This window comes from Asterias amurensis, chromosome 5 (genome assembly GCF_032118995.1).
Source record: "Asterias amurensis chromosome 5, ASM3211899v1".
Classification (NCBI taxonomy): domain Eukaryota; kingdom Metazoa; phylum Echinodermata; class Asteroidea; order Forcipulatida; family Asteriidae; genus Asterias; species Asterias amurensis.
The window spans coordinates 14,356,466-14,372,316 of record NC_092652.1 but is presented as its reverse complement, the minus strand read 5'-3'; the positions used below and the strand labels follow the sequence as shown (position 1 = coordinate 14,372,316).

Here is a 15,851-nt window from a genome sequence, read left to right as displayed (position 1 = left end):
GCTCCTATTCTACAAAACTTAACTATAGCAAGACATTTTGACTAAGGGAATCAATGTGTGGTAAAGAGGTTTTCAACTAGTGGTTTAAACCCAACGAGGCCTGGTTCTTGATAATTTTACCAAGATGAAGTCGAGGTAAATTATCAGGAACCAGGCCTCGTTGGGTTTTTAAACCACTAGTTGAAAATCGATTCAACACACTTTTATTCCCATTCATAAATACCTTTTCGGTCAAAAAACATCAACACTTTTGGGTAAAAAAGTAAAATAAATGCAAAAATTATAATTGTTCAATGATTTCTTTCAACACAACACCCCTCCAGCTATGAAATGGTAAGGCCCTCCGCCGCCCTCGGGTAATAAACTCCTTATAAGGGAATGCTGAGCACGTCGCGCGTATCGCGTGATGTGGCACAACTGTCTCGGCTATTGTTCTCGACCAATAGGAATGAAGAAACTGTCTTATAAGAACAGGTGCAAGCAGGCGTGACAACACTTTTTACTGGTCATAAACAAAGGTATATACACACCCACGTGACGCGCTCTCTACCAATAGGAATAGCGAAACTGTCTGAGGTATTTTTAAATAACCATATAATGCATTATTCTCATAATAGTTAATGCGGAGGGATCTGGATGAAGGGCAACATACTGGTTTCCTTCCCTATTTCCAAGAACATTATTCTGTGAAGTCTACAATGTAGACTATCAAGGCTTTCTTAAAATAGGAAACAATTTGAAACATTCCAAATTTGTATTTATGTCAAAAGAAAGCAAAACAAACAATTAATTGTATAAAACCTTTATATTTGAATAACTAAAATTATTAGAAGAATTATAAATAAGTTTAAAGACTTCAACAAACTATATTGCCCATTTACTTAATTGTCATGACTGTTCTGTTAAGTTTACAATCCGTTAAGGTTTAATCAACTATCATGCTTTACAGTTTAGCTTTATAAATAATCTTTGGGTTGTAAATACTTAAATGCATGGTTTTTTATATGAAGTCCAAAAGGAAAAACCAAATCTAATGTGAAATACTCTGATGGAATTTACCCTCAGTTCAAGCCTCAGTACACCTTTGCTAATTTCCCTTGAGTACCATTTTTAATATTAAATCGAATAAGGAGTTAAATTGCTTCATCATGTGCTTGTGATTACCAATATGTTCATTTTTGAAAGTCTGCATATGTGGGTATAAATTTATATGAATGTAGGTTACAACTTGTGAAAAACTTGTCTTGAAAGATACGGGCCTTGTGGTGATAGCTCAAAATGAATCCAACTTAATTTTTAAAATGGCACCCTTTACCAAATTTATATTTAAAAAAAAATCATGATAATTAAAGATAGTGTTTTTGAGGTTTTCTTTTCTTGCCATTTATTGAAATTTATTAAATGGACACATTAATTGTTTACTCATTTTGTGCAAATGACAAAACATCAATTCCCGTGAAGGTCATGAGATCCTTATATTTTCGTTTTACAACTAGTTTTCTGTTTAAAAAGGTAGGGAAATAATGTTTTTTATTTATTTATATTTGTTTTTATGGTCTTTGATTCCGACCAAGTGTTTTGCTAATATCTGTGCCGATTTTTTTAATTCGCTTCCATATGAGTGAAAAGATATAATAGTCAATTTGGAAAAGGGTAAAATCCCAAAGTTTGTAAGTTCTTTTGTGAAAAAAACACAACACGAATTTGAGGGTTTTGTTGAAAAATAATACTGATACTGATGACACAGGACTTTTTCAACAGAGGCATTTTCTTGTATTCAACAAACCTTTGTTAAGAATAACCTGAAATTGAGACTTCTTAAAAACAAGAGCTAAAATCTAATTATTTGGTGAAATGATGCTAAAGTGTTGAGATATTGTTGATGTCTACATGTACAACTCTCATGCACATGTATCTTGTTGTTTCTTTATTAAAATTTAAATGAATACAATGTTTTATCTACATTATCATGTCAGGTGAAAAACTCTTGATTAATAGCCATTATGACTGTGTTTGGCTGTGACATTTTCAAATATTGATTGCTGTGAGCATTTTACTACGATGCCATGACTATGCACTGAGTATGCCCTATAGCTGTCTTCAACCAGCTAGATCTTGTTACAATGCTCTACCACTGACACTTCTCTAGAATGAGATTTAATAACATGGCAGCTAGCAGTGCTATGCTACACTCTTGCTTTGCCATATTAATCCAAGCAGTTTCGAATTACATCTGTGAGGCTGTAGATTGTTGCCATTGCAAAGTCTTGCAGACAGGCTTGTAAGTACAGTGTACACATACACATTTATTGTTCACTTTCACCAAATGTTTCAAGACATCAGGTATTGATCTTTTTACCCCTTGGAGAACTTTTTCAGTAGTATCACAATTAATTGTTTTACTATGCAGTATTGTGCAAACTTGGAGGTATTTCTTTAAACACATCTTCTCCCGTGATTCTACTTTGTGAGAATGCACTATATAACTTGAGATGTTACACAATAAATTATACTTTCTTACTGTCTCCTTGGTTGTGTTGGCTTGTATCATGGAGTAATACAAGGCCATGTGTGTCAAGCAGGGTACAGGCACACATTGTGATTATTTTGTACAAATTGTGTACATTAGGCCTATATACACACAACTTTTTCTACTCCATGGACACTCTGAAGCAAGATGTGTTTTTCATGTGTATGTCATGAAATGAAGGTATGCACATGTAATGAAATATAATGTACATGTACACATGTGTACTTGTGTGTGCGTCCGTGTACCTGTGGGTGTACATGATGTATATTATGTACATCTGTATGAACAATGCCCCCAATGCATACATGTGGGCATATGGGAAAATACACATCCCCATGTGGTTAAAAGTGTAGTACATGCCCATGTGCATGTACATGTACATCTACAGTGTACATACACTGTACACAGTTTACCCTTGCCTATTGGAGGCATGCAGAAGCCATAATGGCCCAACATGTCTATCAATCAGTCTATTCATTGAACCAGTCAGTTGCTCCATTCAACATCACTAACCACGCCTACTACACACTGCATATTCATAAGGTTGAATGGCATGGCCTGGCCTACTGTTGCTTTCATATGCATACATTAAAGATGGCCCTGGTGGATCGCTAGCTAGCTGAATTACACAGTGTGCAAGTTTAGTAAGGTTATGGTCTTTGTGTCTGTGAAATAAACAGTGAATTGTGTCTCAACATGAACAAGTCTCGTGTGGATCTTTACATAGACAGAGGACCCTTAAATACTATTGGCAGTCATAGTATGGGTTGTAATGTCCGAGGTATGTATAAAATTATCAGTCTGATTCTGACTCTGTATGTAGTGATGTGGTTATCATTGTGTGAACAACGCTATGTGTACATGTACGATATGATGTACGATGTATGAACATCAATCACTATTGCCATGGTTTTGTTTTTTTACTTGCGTTACCCATGGTACATGTATGCATACATGTTTGTACCACATTTGATGGTTTATTGTGTAGTTGTATGAAATAATGCTTACGTTCAAAATTTAATGTGGGAATAATCATGATGACTGTTGTAGTTAGTTAATAAGCAACTCTTAAAGAAATACATTAGTACCATGTCTGGCAAATTTCTGATTTACAATGCACTACTACTACAAATGTTATTAATATGCCATGCCTAGTTGTTGTAGGTACACTAAATGGGACAGAGTGCATACAACATGTAGGTTACACAATTTGCATTGTCAACGCAAACATAACTTATAATCATTTATTTTGTAAAAGTCTTCTGAAGTACTTAAATTGTCACTTGTTGTTACTATTGGTGATTACTCAAAATAATTATTATTAAAAACCTTACTTGTTAATGGGGAGCTGTTGATTAATGATAGTATAAACATTGTGATAAATGGCTACTAACGTAGTTTTTGAGAAAGAAGTGATTTTCCACGAATTTGATTTTGAAATTTGAGACCCCACATCTGAAAGCAACTTCTGTGTTTTTTTGTTTCATTATTCTCTTGCAACTTTGACGATTGATTGAGCTCAAATTTTCACAGGTTTGTTATTTTATGCATATGTTGAGATACACCAAGTGAAAAGACTGATCTTTGACAATTACTGATAGTGTCCACTGTCTTTAAAGGAGTTTTAAAAAATGTTTAAGGTAGTAGATGTGTATCTCAGCATCAGGTATTTTTCAGTAAGTTTTACACTAGTTATTAAGCCGTTTTACATATTATCAGCGTCTTTGTTGCAAACATGAGTAGCTGAAGTTTTATAACATTTGAAATACCTTCCAAGCCTGATGGTGTAGGTAGTGTGACATGATAATGTTGTGCCTAGAGTGATGGTGCAAGAAGGATCACTAAGTCCAACTAACTTACAATTGGTTTTCACCCCCAACATGAAGAATTTTCTTCTTTTACTTAAAAAGATTGATGCCCACGGATATAAAAAACAAATATTTCTATCAAAGAAATAAAGTCAGAATTTCATAAACTGCCTGAGTTTCATCTTGTGACTAGGCTACCATTTATCATCTTAAAAATCTCCCAAAACAGTCACTGTGCACGTCAGTACCACTAAGAAATTAACATTCGCTAAAAAGATCCACAATGCCAGGTATCCAATTGCCATTTTTGTAAATGGTGTTTGAAGCTTTGCATGGTGTCGAGAATAAGAGTAACTATAAATATAAATATGAATAGTAGATTTGCGGGTACAACCATGAGTAAAATCTCTTTTGAAGGAGTGGTGGCTCTGAAAAGAGCCGGTTTGGTCTCGACGTTTCGAACAGTATACTCTGCTTGTCTTCGTACATGTACTGTTTTCTGAGTCAAAGTATTCAAGGCTCATTTAAATTGATTCATGGTTAGTAATCGAGGCACACAGCTTAATGTAAACATAACAAAGTTGTGGTGAGAGACCAGCTTTGAATCAGTTGTTGATGCAACTCAATGAGGTTTACTTACTATACGCTCAAATCTTAGCAGTCAGAATGATATAAAACCATAGTCTTCAGACCTTTTATGGTAAGCCATGGCTCAAAATTGAGTTTCAGGCCTTGAAAATAATCCATTAAATTCCGGGCGACTTGAACGTCATTTGAAGTACGCTCAATGTAACATCAGTAAGTTTGGCTAAAAATTAAATCAAAAATGATTTACTACAAAAATTTAATAATAATCTCAATACAATCTTTAAGAATTCACAAACTTGCCACCTTTTCGAGGTTGTCTTGCCCTATATACCTAACAAAAAGAAGTAGGTAAAATATGCATTTTTCGAGGCAATGCTAAGCACTACAATGCAAGCAGCACAAAAAAAGGATTTTTCAGTTATCATTTGAAGAATTAATTGAATGTAGATACTGAACCCATGATTACCACTAGTGATTAAACATGGACTGTTAACTTCAGACTGGTTCATAAGAGTGGACCAGGGCACCAGGCCATAGGGGTGTGATTTAGGGCCTATGTATAATACATCCTGTCTTCATGTGTATGCCAGAGGAAAGTTGATGTACATTGTACCTGTATGGTGACATCCAGCAGGCATCTTGTATGTTTATTGATATAAGAAGGTCTGTTAGACTTAAAGGTGGCAGTGCCTGGCTATTATATCCACAAACAAGTGATATTTCATAATGCACTTGACATTTGAATTGGGTTGGTAAAAGAAATGCACAGATCATTTATCAAAGTATTTTGGTACATGTACATGTGTAAATCAATGTTTTTAATGCAATGAGTGAATGGTCAGTCCAGTTCCCTCCCCCCCCCTGCCTGCCTCCAAAGTCATCTGTCATTATTTTGTCACTGTTGATGCAAGCATAATGTAGTTCATTTAGCTAGTGTTCCCATTTGACTTTTTTCTTTCTTTATTTAAGTACTATGACTTTTCTGTAGATCGACTGAAAAAATTAAATCCAATGGGGGTGAATGGTAGACTGACCTCCCTAGCATCCTCGGTAACTTATCAGGGCCGCTAAAAAGTTCAATGGGAACAGCTCCGCGCTGTAAACCTTACAGGACCACGCTGCAACACGTTTTATGCAAACAACATCAATTCCTGTACAAGCCACAACTATAGTGCGCATAAAAGTGGTAGTATGCAGGCCTGATACTTCACGGAAGCAACGAAGGCGATTGCCGCCCCCTAGTAAATGCATTGGTGCCCTTGAAACACGGTAGAAATTTACAATTTCCTCATCTATAGGGTGCCTTTTACCAAGGAGAACATGCCTTGGTGCTCTTGCCCCTGTCAAACAAGAAGCATACACGCCTGAGTATGGTTCCCTGTCGCATTTGCATTGCTGGCGGTGTGGTATTATCATGGAATTGTATGCAGCGTGTGTACATGATATGTAGTAAGATAAAAATCTAAGCACAGCACTTTTTTCAATCTCATCCAGTTGCTGCAGTTATTCTACTGTCCTAGTTAGAAACATGGCATAGTTGATAGATTTTTGAGAAGAAAGTGACTCACATACAGTAGAGTATGTCATGACTTGAGTTTGAAGTAATTAGATCTATTTTGATGTCCTTTTTGCAGGTATGGATGGAGGCAGTAACTCGTGGAGTAGTCAACCAAGTCCAAGCTTTGATACAAGGGTGAGTTTTCGTTAGTCAGGCTTTCTCTCGTTTCTGGCCACCAGAAATTAGCAACAACTTTATTGATACAAATCAACTTTTATCTCATCAAATCTAGGCCCTACTTATTCATTGTTACTGAGTAATCACGGAATTTGTTCAATTCCAACCAGGAGTTGTCACATTGGTGTAACAAGAGTAGTATTCTATGTGTCCGACATGCTCTGTTGGCAATTTCAATACTGCATTTTAAACAAACCCGTGACTGCTTGTGCTGTAAACAAAAAAGAAAAAGCCTATGATCTGAAAGGTGTTGAGAATACACAGTGATCCATTCAAAAGAGAATGTTTATTGTTTGCAGTTTCCTGCCCTGCCTTGGTATGGTTGTATATCAGGCGAGAGGTTCACCACACACAGCATGCACGTTCAGCTTGCACATGGATAAGCAACCTGTAGAGGGCGCTACATTTGTAGCAATAGCTTGTATACATTTGATTAAAGAGCATTGTGTTTCACTAAAAACCATTCCTGTAACACATCTAATGTTAAAAGATGATTGGTCCCAGTTATTTGGATTGCTCTGGCCTAAAGGACATTTCCTCTAGTTGATGTGTTTATCATTCTCATCACAAACATAAGCCATCAATAAATGTTCTCACCCTTCAACAATGTCACTACAGGTTTATGTACTGTGAGTGTGTGAGCAGCAAGATATTATAATATGTATTGACCAAACTATGGAGGACCAAAAGTGGACAACATAATTTTCCTTTTTTTTTTTTAAGAAGAAAATGAGAATTTACTTTCATGTAAAACCATTTTTTTCAAAATCTTCATTTTCTGCTAGCAGAAACTTGGAATTTATTTTTTGCCAGAGACTAGCGGTCAAAAAGTAGACAAATCAAATTTGCAAATTTCTACTAGGAGAATTTGGGATTTTACTTTTTGGACCAAACCATATTTCCAAATTTCTGCTAGTAGAATTTTTTTTCTTTTCTTAGGTCCTCGACCTTAGCCTTCACCTTTTCTTATTGTTTCTGCAAAATGTCTTGACCAATTTGTATTTCGCCATAAGGGGATCACACAACAATGGTAACACAGGAAATGATAAGGCTCGATGTTTGGCTGGACCTTAATTTCAAGATCACGGTTAGGCCTATCTTGTCTCCACCAGTCGCGCAAAATCATCAATCTTTTAATATTTTGTTAAATATAATTTTCAAAATTGTTTTATTGTAGAACAAAATACCACAAACAGAATACAATTAGAATGCAACTTTTCCTCTATTTGGCTTCATCAAACACAAACTTATTATCAGACACACAGAAAACCAAGATCACAAAACCACTGAACGACAACTAAACTGAGATGTGATTTCTCTACATGTCAGGACGTGACAATCAAGGGTCTACTAAACGTCGCTGAGTCGGCAAAGATCAAAGCTAAATTTGACAAAGCTAAATAGTGGTGATTGCCAGATTAGTTTTCCAGCTACCAATGATGCGTCTACTCTGGCAAGGAACCTCCAAAACGTTAACGGGGAGGGAGGTCTTTAGCGCCAGCTTATACGATGACCGTTTTGGAATACGGAATAAAGAATGCATGATTTACTTTTAGGCCTATTCAAATTCAGTATTTCTCGCTTCCTGGACTAGTCAAAATTTTGTTTGGTCCAAAACGTTCAATCCTAATTTCTGCTAGAAGAAATTTTGAAACTTGGTTTGGTGCAAAATGTAAAATTCAAATTTTTGCTAGTAAAAATTTGGCAATTTGGGTTGTCCACTTGTCTACGTTGTTGATGAGTTTGCATTTTAACCAAGAAAGCTGAATTTTTCTCTTAAGGTTGGAGGGTTTTGAAGCTTTGCGAATTTAGGGTAGTGAGTTATGACTATATTTTAGACAAATTGTAAACAAACCCTTGATTCCCTTATTAGTAACTGGTGGAGGATATGGCAAGCAAATCCTGACCCTGAAAGGAATTAAGAGAAGGGGCTCTAATTAATCACAAGAACCATTGACACTATGTGGAGATGGTCGCCCCTCACACTCACTTGTATGATTAGGTTAATTTGCCAACCTTAAAGGAACACGTTGCCTTGGATCGGTCGAGTTGGGCTTTGAAAAGCGTTCTGTAACCGTTTGTTATTAAATGCATATGGGTAGAAAGATGTTGTAAAAGTACATGTAGAATACAATGATCCACACAAATATGCCTCCCATAAATGGCCGACCGTGTTAGTTCGCGACGTAAAAGGAAAACAGTGCAATTTTGAGTGATACTTGTTTGGATCATTATATTCTACTTTAAAAAACATCTTTCTAACCATATGCACTTCATAACAAACGGTTTCAACTCTTTTTATAAACCAACTCGTCCGATCCAAGGCAACGTGTTCCTTTAACATTGTCCAATTGATCAAAATCGTCATACTTAAAATATTTTTCTACAATTCATCTTTTCTCTTCCTTGTGTCATTGGACTCACTCAGTGACCCAAACGCCAAGTTGTTGTTGTTATTTTTTTTAAACATACGTATGTATGTATTTGAAAACATTTCATAGTATCATGCATGCATGTAAAATTTCAAGCAAAAAAGTACACAACATTTGCCAATTTTGTTTGGCCCTTCTTAAAACACAGTTTACTAGCCCGCCAGCGATAAGTTACTTTTAAGTTGAACGTATCACTACTAACAATAATGTGCACAATTTTCAAAGACACAGTTAGTGTAGGCCTTTAAAGGTGAGGAAGTTTGTTGTTGTGTGTAGCAGTTTACAACACGCTTGGAATGTTCAGTGTAGGTTGGTAGGATGAGTTCAAGAGTTCATTTAAGACGAGGTTCAGATGGTTTGAGAAAATGGGCCAGTCTGGTGGACCTAAGGGATTTGGGTACTTTTTCAAAATGTCCATAGATTTACATTAAACTTACAGGGTTTGAAGATAAAGATAGTGGAAAGCTTCCCTTCAAATATTACTTACTGATGTGCTGTAGTTTTGGACAAATGAGTAAAAAGAATTCATGAAAATACGTTTGTAAATGATTAAAATAATTTTCGTCTCATGAGACGAAAATTATTTTCATGACATTGTTTTACTCATTTCCCAAAAACTACAGCACCTCAGCATGTAATATTTTCAGGGAAGCTTTCTACTATCATTATCTTCAAACTGTGTAAGTTTAGTGTAAATCTGTGGACATTGTGTTTTTTTACCCTACAAAAGTTACATAGACCCTTTAACAAGAGTAGTCAGTATGTATCAAAACACTGGCAACAACAAATTACCAAAACATTTGCATTGAGAAAAATGTATTTAGTATTTATGTTTGTAGACATGTAGGCAATGATAAATAACACATAACATGTACATGTTCATATGTACAGTGTATGCATATATTGCAAAGAAGAGGTCAGGTTAGGCCAAGCAAGTTGAAATATGATTAGGCACTGGGGCAAAGAGGTGAAGTTTCTGAGTAAACTCAGGATTGTGACCCTGGTATATTTGGTAGAGTCCCTGCTGATACACAGTAAGCCCATGGAGACTGACTTCTCCAGGTTTCAGGTAACAGTCGGGGAAATGAACAAAGAACTTTCTTGGACCAAGTCTGACTACTAAAAAATACAATTCAACTACATCTACATGTATGTTGTACATGTGATATATGCCTACATGTATGAACTGCAAAGTGTTCCTTCAATTATTCCCTCTTCCTCTGTGTTTTTATAGTTTTGTTAATGTTTTTCTGGGTGCTGAGTGTGTATTTACTTTTTGACTGTCTTTAAAACAAAATCAATGTTAATATGAATACTGTAGCTAAACAATTATAAATACTCTCAATTTAAGCCCACCCTGCCAAATAATTACTTGTAAAAATTAGCCATAGAAAATTATTAATGGAATTTTGTTTTGCGCAATCGACTGACGAAGTTCTACCTCTGATATCATCATACTTTCCTGCGACCATCCAACAACATAATACAGCCTCAGAAAGGCCATGAAGAACACTAAAACTTATGATTGCTTGTATCTCGTGTTGCTAGCACAATGTTATGATTGTTTTTCTGCCAGGAGTGGGAGCAAAAAATGAGACAAGCCATTTTAAATTGTTAAATGCACTCAATTGACTCAATCAACTTATTAGCTATGTATTTGTTGTAGGTAATTTAATCAAGCTGATCAATCAAGGCCTTAGGCCCCTTGCCCTGTATGTAATTTGTTTGAGTTTAGTTGGGATAAGATTTGCTCTGTTTTCTTTTAAATACAGTGTGTTCTATCATCAACTGACAGTAGGTAATATGCATTGTGTTGTATTATTTTCTTGATAGGGATATGAGCATTCACACAGTACAACCTATGGAGAAATGAATGATAGAATAATGGATGGAATGCCAAGTAACTATGTCAACTCGTCTTCAGCAATGTCTTCTATTATGGGTATGTATTTAGAATAAATATTCGGAGCGTTCTCCAAACACAATGTTCATAGTAAGTGAAACTATGAAATTAACCAGGCCAGGAATATTATTCTTTTAAGGGTAAGACCATTTTGACTTTATAGACCCTGGCATACTGTAAAATAATACCTTTATTTCGTCCAGGGTAATTCTACTTGTTAGCATTTGTGTTGAGATAAAACGCGCACCATTTATGATGTGTAGTTTTATCAAACTTTGACAAACGACCGAAGAACTTAGTCACAGCCATGCTGCTGCTGCAAACAAGAATAATAATAACAGTGTTGGGCGCAATCTTTGAAAAGATGGACTCTCTTGAAATTCGCGAAAGCTGCAAATTGTTTTCGGCGTTAACTTGAGTCATGTAACTCAGAACTCATGTTACTCAGGACTTGAGTCTTCTCTTAATCTTGCGTCCTGGGCCCAATTTCATTGAGCTGCTTGTCAGTCGATTTTGTGCTTAACAGACCTCCTAGCAAATTTTTCATTTGATAGTCTTGGTTAAGCAAGGTTTTTTTGCTTATAGCTTTAAGCAAACAAAAAGGGCCCTTGAAGCCTCTATGTTTTGCTTAAGCACCCTGTTTGAGCATAGTGCAACATCATTGTGGTGCATCTGTGTGTATTTTACGTGTGTTGGTACGGTGTAGCGAAGTAAACGAGGAGTGTCTAAAATGTTCCAGAAATGTTGTACAATTCATCTTCTCGTTTACTCTCAAGTTAGTGAGTAAACCTTTCAAGGGGCACTTTGAACCATTACAAATAATACATATCAGACAGAGAAGGTGATTACTTTTAATTGCCACTTTTCATTTATTTATTTTGCCCGCCATTTGGTCAGCACCTTCTTTGTTACCCAGGACTCCTGTCATTCAGCTCTCCTCTTACCCAGTGCTTTTTATACTCGGGTCTCCTGTGACTCAGGACTTCTGTTACTCAGAACTCCTGTTACTCAGAACTCCTGTTACCCAGAACTCCTGTCATTTTGTCATTATAACCATAGATTTACAGTGTACATGCAATGGTGCAAATGTACTGACATACATTGTTGTGAAAAAAGTCAATGTGATGTGTCATTGACCATGTGGTTAACAGTCCAGACATGATTTGAAGACAAGTGGTAATTGACATAGAGTAAGACCCTAGGTCCAACCATGGTCCAGCCAAGATCCCAGTTGTAGGTAATTACACCCTGATTGCTACTCTCTTGGAAAGACCCAGGAACTTCTCCATGTACTGGTAGCCTTTCCTGCTTCAGGCATTTAGACTCTGTGTGGGGAAACACCCCCTGCTAGTTGTAGGTGCCTACAGCTCATATTTGTATTAATCATGGTGAGTTTGACCTGTGTACCTACTGTTACAATCTTAAGGGGGAATAGCACACTCAAGGAAATGGCCGAGTTATAAGCTGTTGACAAAATCGATGGGTTCGGAACAAATAGCGAAAAAAGTTTGAGAAAGCCTTAGCTACCTAAAGGTCAAAGATTCAAGAAATTTTATTTCATGGCCATGAAACTCTGTGCATTTGATGGGCATACAATAAGGGAATCAATGTGTGGTGAAGAGGTTTTCAACTAGTGTTTTAATCCCAACGAGGCCTGGTTCTTGATAATTTACCGAGACGAAGTCGAGGTAAATTATAAAGAGCCAGGCCTCAGCGGGTTTAAACCACTAGTTGAAAACTGATTCAACACACTTTGATTCCCATTCATACATGTAAATTTTTCGGTCAAAAACATCATCACTTTATGGTCAAAAAGTAAAATAAATGCAAAATTTTAATTGTTATATGATTTCTTTCAACACAACACCCCCTCCAGCTATGAAATGGTAGAGCCCTCCGCTGCCCTCGCGTAAACAACTCTATATGGGCGTCGCGCGTATCGCGTGATGTGGCTGACTGTTTCAGCCGTTGCTCTCGACCAATAGGAATGAAGAAACTGGCTTATAAGAACAGTCGCAAGGTCGTGTGTCACGCTCATGAATTAACACTTTTTACCGGTCATTAACAAAAGGTTTATGCACACCCACGTGACGCGCTCTCCACCAATAGGAGTAGAGAAACTGGGCATGGCTTTTAATAGGTCGAGCGGCTTATAGACTGAGAAAAAGAAAAAAAAAAAAGGATTTTTGGTAATGTTTCGAAAAATTAGGGTGTGTGCAAACTTAAATTGATAAATCTACATTGTTGAAATTTGCCATGAATCTAGCATATAAAAGTTCTAACCAATTCCGATTCTAACCACTGTTAATGTGCATGCATGAAACTAACCAACCATAAAATCATTATTTATTAATGCTTCATCAAAATTAATATTGTGTTGCCTCTCCAGGGACTAGCTTTATGGATAAATTATGACAGTCCTAGTTTTATCCCCAATAATTATAGATCTGTTCAGCTTACATGTCCACTGGCATCAGATGTAAACGACAACTATTTTAAAATATATCAATCATATTTGGGATTTAAGGCATTGCATGATGAGGTATCAATATATATTTGGTTTGCGGTAACACCACGTGTGTATCTACTTGCCATGTAGAGTTTGTTTCTAGAGAAATGTCTTTCTTTATTCTACTACTGCGGAGTAGATTTATCGGGTGTTCTGCTTTTCAACTAACGCTTTTTGGTGTTACAGTGTATTTATAGAAGGTAGTCCATGCACATCACACAACCATGGATAAACAGTCATGTACAAAGAGGTTCAACAGTCAGTATGCTGTGATTGGCTGTTGAATATCCATATTTAGGAAAGCAAAGTTAGACCATAGAGTGGTCCTTTAGATGGTTATAGACTTTCACACATTGGTCATAATGCACTTAGTTAAATAAAACCTGCATAGTGTATGCAGGTCTGATTAGTCTTGATTGGTGTTGATTGGTAATGCTAATTGTTGTACTAATCATCAGTAGAGGGGGCCACATGAACTACTTTGGAAGGACTGGGCAAGTCTATGAATCTGGGTTTGTTTGACAAAGATTCTCTACTCCAGTTAATTGATTGGTGATATTGGGGACTACATTTTAAAGACACTGGACATTATTGGTAATTGTCAAAGACCAGTCTTCTCACTTGGTGTAAAAAATATCTCAACATATGCATAATCGAAAAAAATTGTGAAAATTTATGATCAATTTGTTGTCTACATGTAAGTTGCGAGATAATAACAAAAGAACAAACACCCTGGTTTCACAAAGTTGTATGCTTTCAGATGCTTGATTTCAAGACCTCAAAATCTAATACTGAGGTCTAATTCTTAGGTGAAAACTACTTCATTATTTCAGAGGGAGCCGCTTCTTACAATGTTTAATACTGTCAACCTCTCCCCATTACTTGTTACCGAGTAAGGTTTTATGCTAATATAATTATTTTTAGTTATTACCAATAGTGTCCACTGCCTTAAAAGTCTGAAACATGTTCCATAATACCAATTTAGATAGGCTGAGGAAACTGTGATGCCCTTTTTTGTAGAACGCATTTGCCATTTTCAAATGAGTAAGGATTGAGTAAGGGGAGATTCTGCTTTGAAAAAAATACATTATCCTTAATAATTATGAATTTCCAGTTGTCTAATCAGTTGCATAAAATCAGCTGCATGGATATGGAAGTTGACCTTTAGAATACAATTGTTCTTCAATAGTTAAGAATCATGCATACAAAATACACCCATATCCTGTTCATTACCATAACTGCATGACCCGTACAAATGATTGAGTAGACCAGGGCCCAATTTGATAGAGTTGCTGAATCACAAAAAGTTGCTAAACACAACAAAATTATGGTTAACAGCCAAACTATCAGCCAAGTACAATTAGTAACTGGTATGCTTGTAAAGTGCAGATGCAGAGAACATCTCAGACTGTTAACTACATGTCTCAGGTGTCTGTGTTTACCCTACATGTATGTAAGCCAGACTGCTATATTATTAGCTACATAAAAAGCATGAAGATATAAAAAACGTTTTGTGATTTTGTGGGGAAAAAAAGAACTCTCTTTTGGGATAACATTTTTGAGGTCGCCTTTTTTTTTGCAACCACCCTTCAAGGTTCTTCTGGTACATTGTATCTGGCATTTGAACTACATGTACATCGTTTAGCAACACACTGATTACAGAAAAGACATTGGAGACAGGGTTCAGATGATGATGAAAAAAAGACTGCTACTCCAGTGGACCTCAGTTCAATTCACATCAAGAGGAAAAAAAAACTAACATATTTGCATCTTTCAAATTTTGTCAAAAAAATAAGCCGGAAAAAAAAAAGGCTTGAAAATCAATTCATGTAAGCTGTGTGTATCGTCCCCAAAGTACAGATCATTTGTAAACATACATGTTTGACATGTGTATAGTACGCATTTGCACAAGCATATGTTTTCGTAAATTCAACCCAAGTAAAGTTTGCTGTCTGAAGTTGTTGAATAACATGACTAACTGCAAGAATGTTTGTGTGGCCATGTACTTAAAAGTTGCAATAATCTAATTGTTATTTTTGCTTTGCCTTTCCTCTAAGAGCCTTAATTTCTTCATACCTACAAACTTGTAAAAGACCTTGCAGCAAATAATGCTAATTTAATTTGTGTGCTGTGAAATTTGAGAATTTGATTGTGAGAAAGCAATGCCACTGTCATCGCCCTGCCATCATATATCAGCAATTTTAATTTAATTTTTACTCAATCATACTGGACCCATAACATTATTCCACTGTGTGCTAAGAGAAATCAGGCTTGGTATTCACAAATCTGATTGTGTTAGACTGTGGTCAAGTTGAGAGGTTTGTTTTGGAGATGACCATTTGGTAG

At 36.2% G+C, this 15,851-nt stretch overlaps 1 protein-coding gene across 4 annotated transcripts in view; it reads left to right on the top strand.

Moving 5' to 3' along the window:
* LOC139937316 (transcription factor 4-like) overlaps positions 1–15,851 on the top strand; it is a 143,415-nt gene that overhangs the window by 47,595 nt on the left and 79,969 nt on the right. For 3 of the 4 annotated variants that reach the window (XM_071932420.1, XM_071932421.1, XM_071932419.1), the window contains exons 5-6: positions 6,561–6,619; positions 10,927–11,035. In XM_071932420.1, coding sequence (XP_071788521.1) covers positions 6,561–6,619; positions 10,927–11,035 — 168 coding nt within the window. Of the gene's footprint in view, positions 1–3,109; positions 3,312–6,560; positions 6,620–10,926; positions 11,036–15,851 lie in introns of those variants that run through there. The other variant, XM_071932422.1, reaches the window with a different exon arrangement.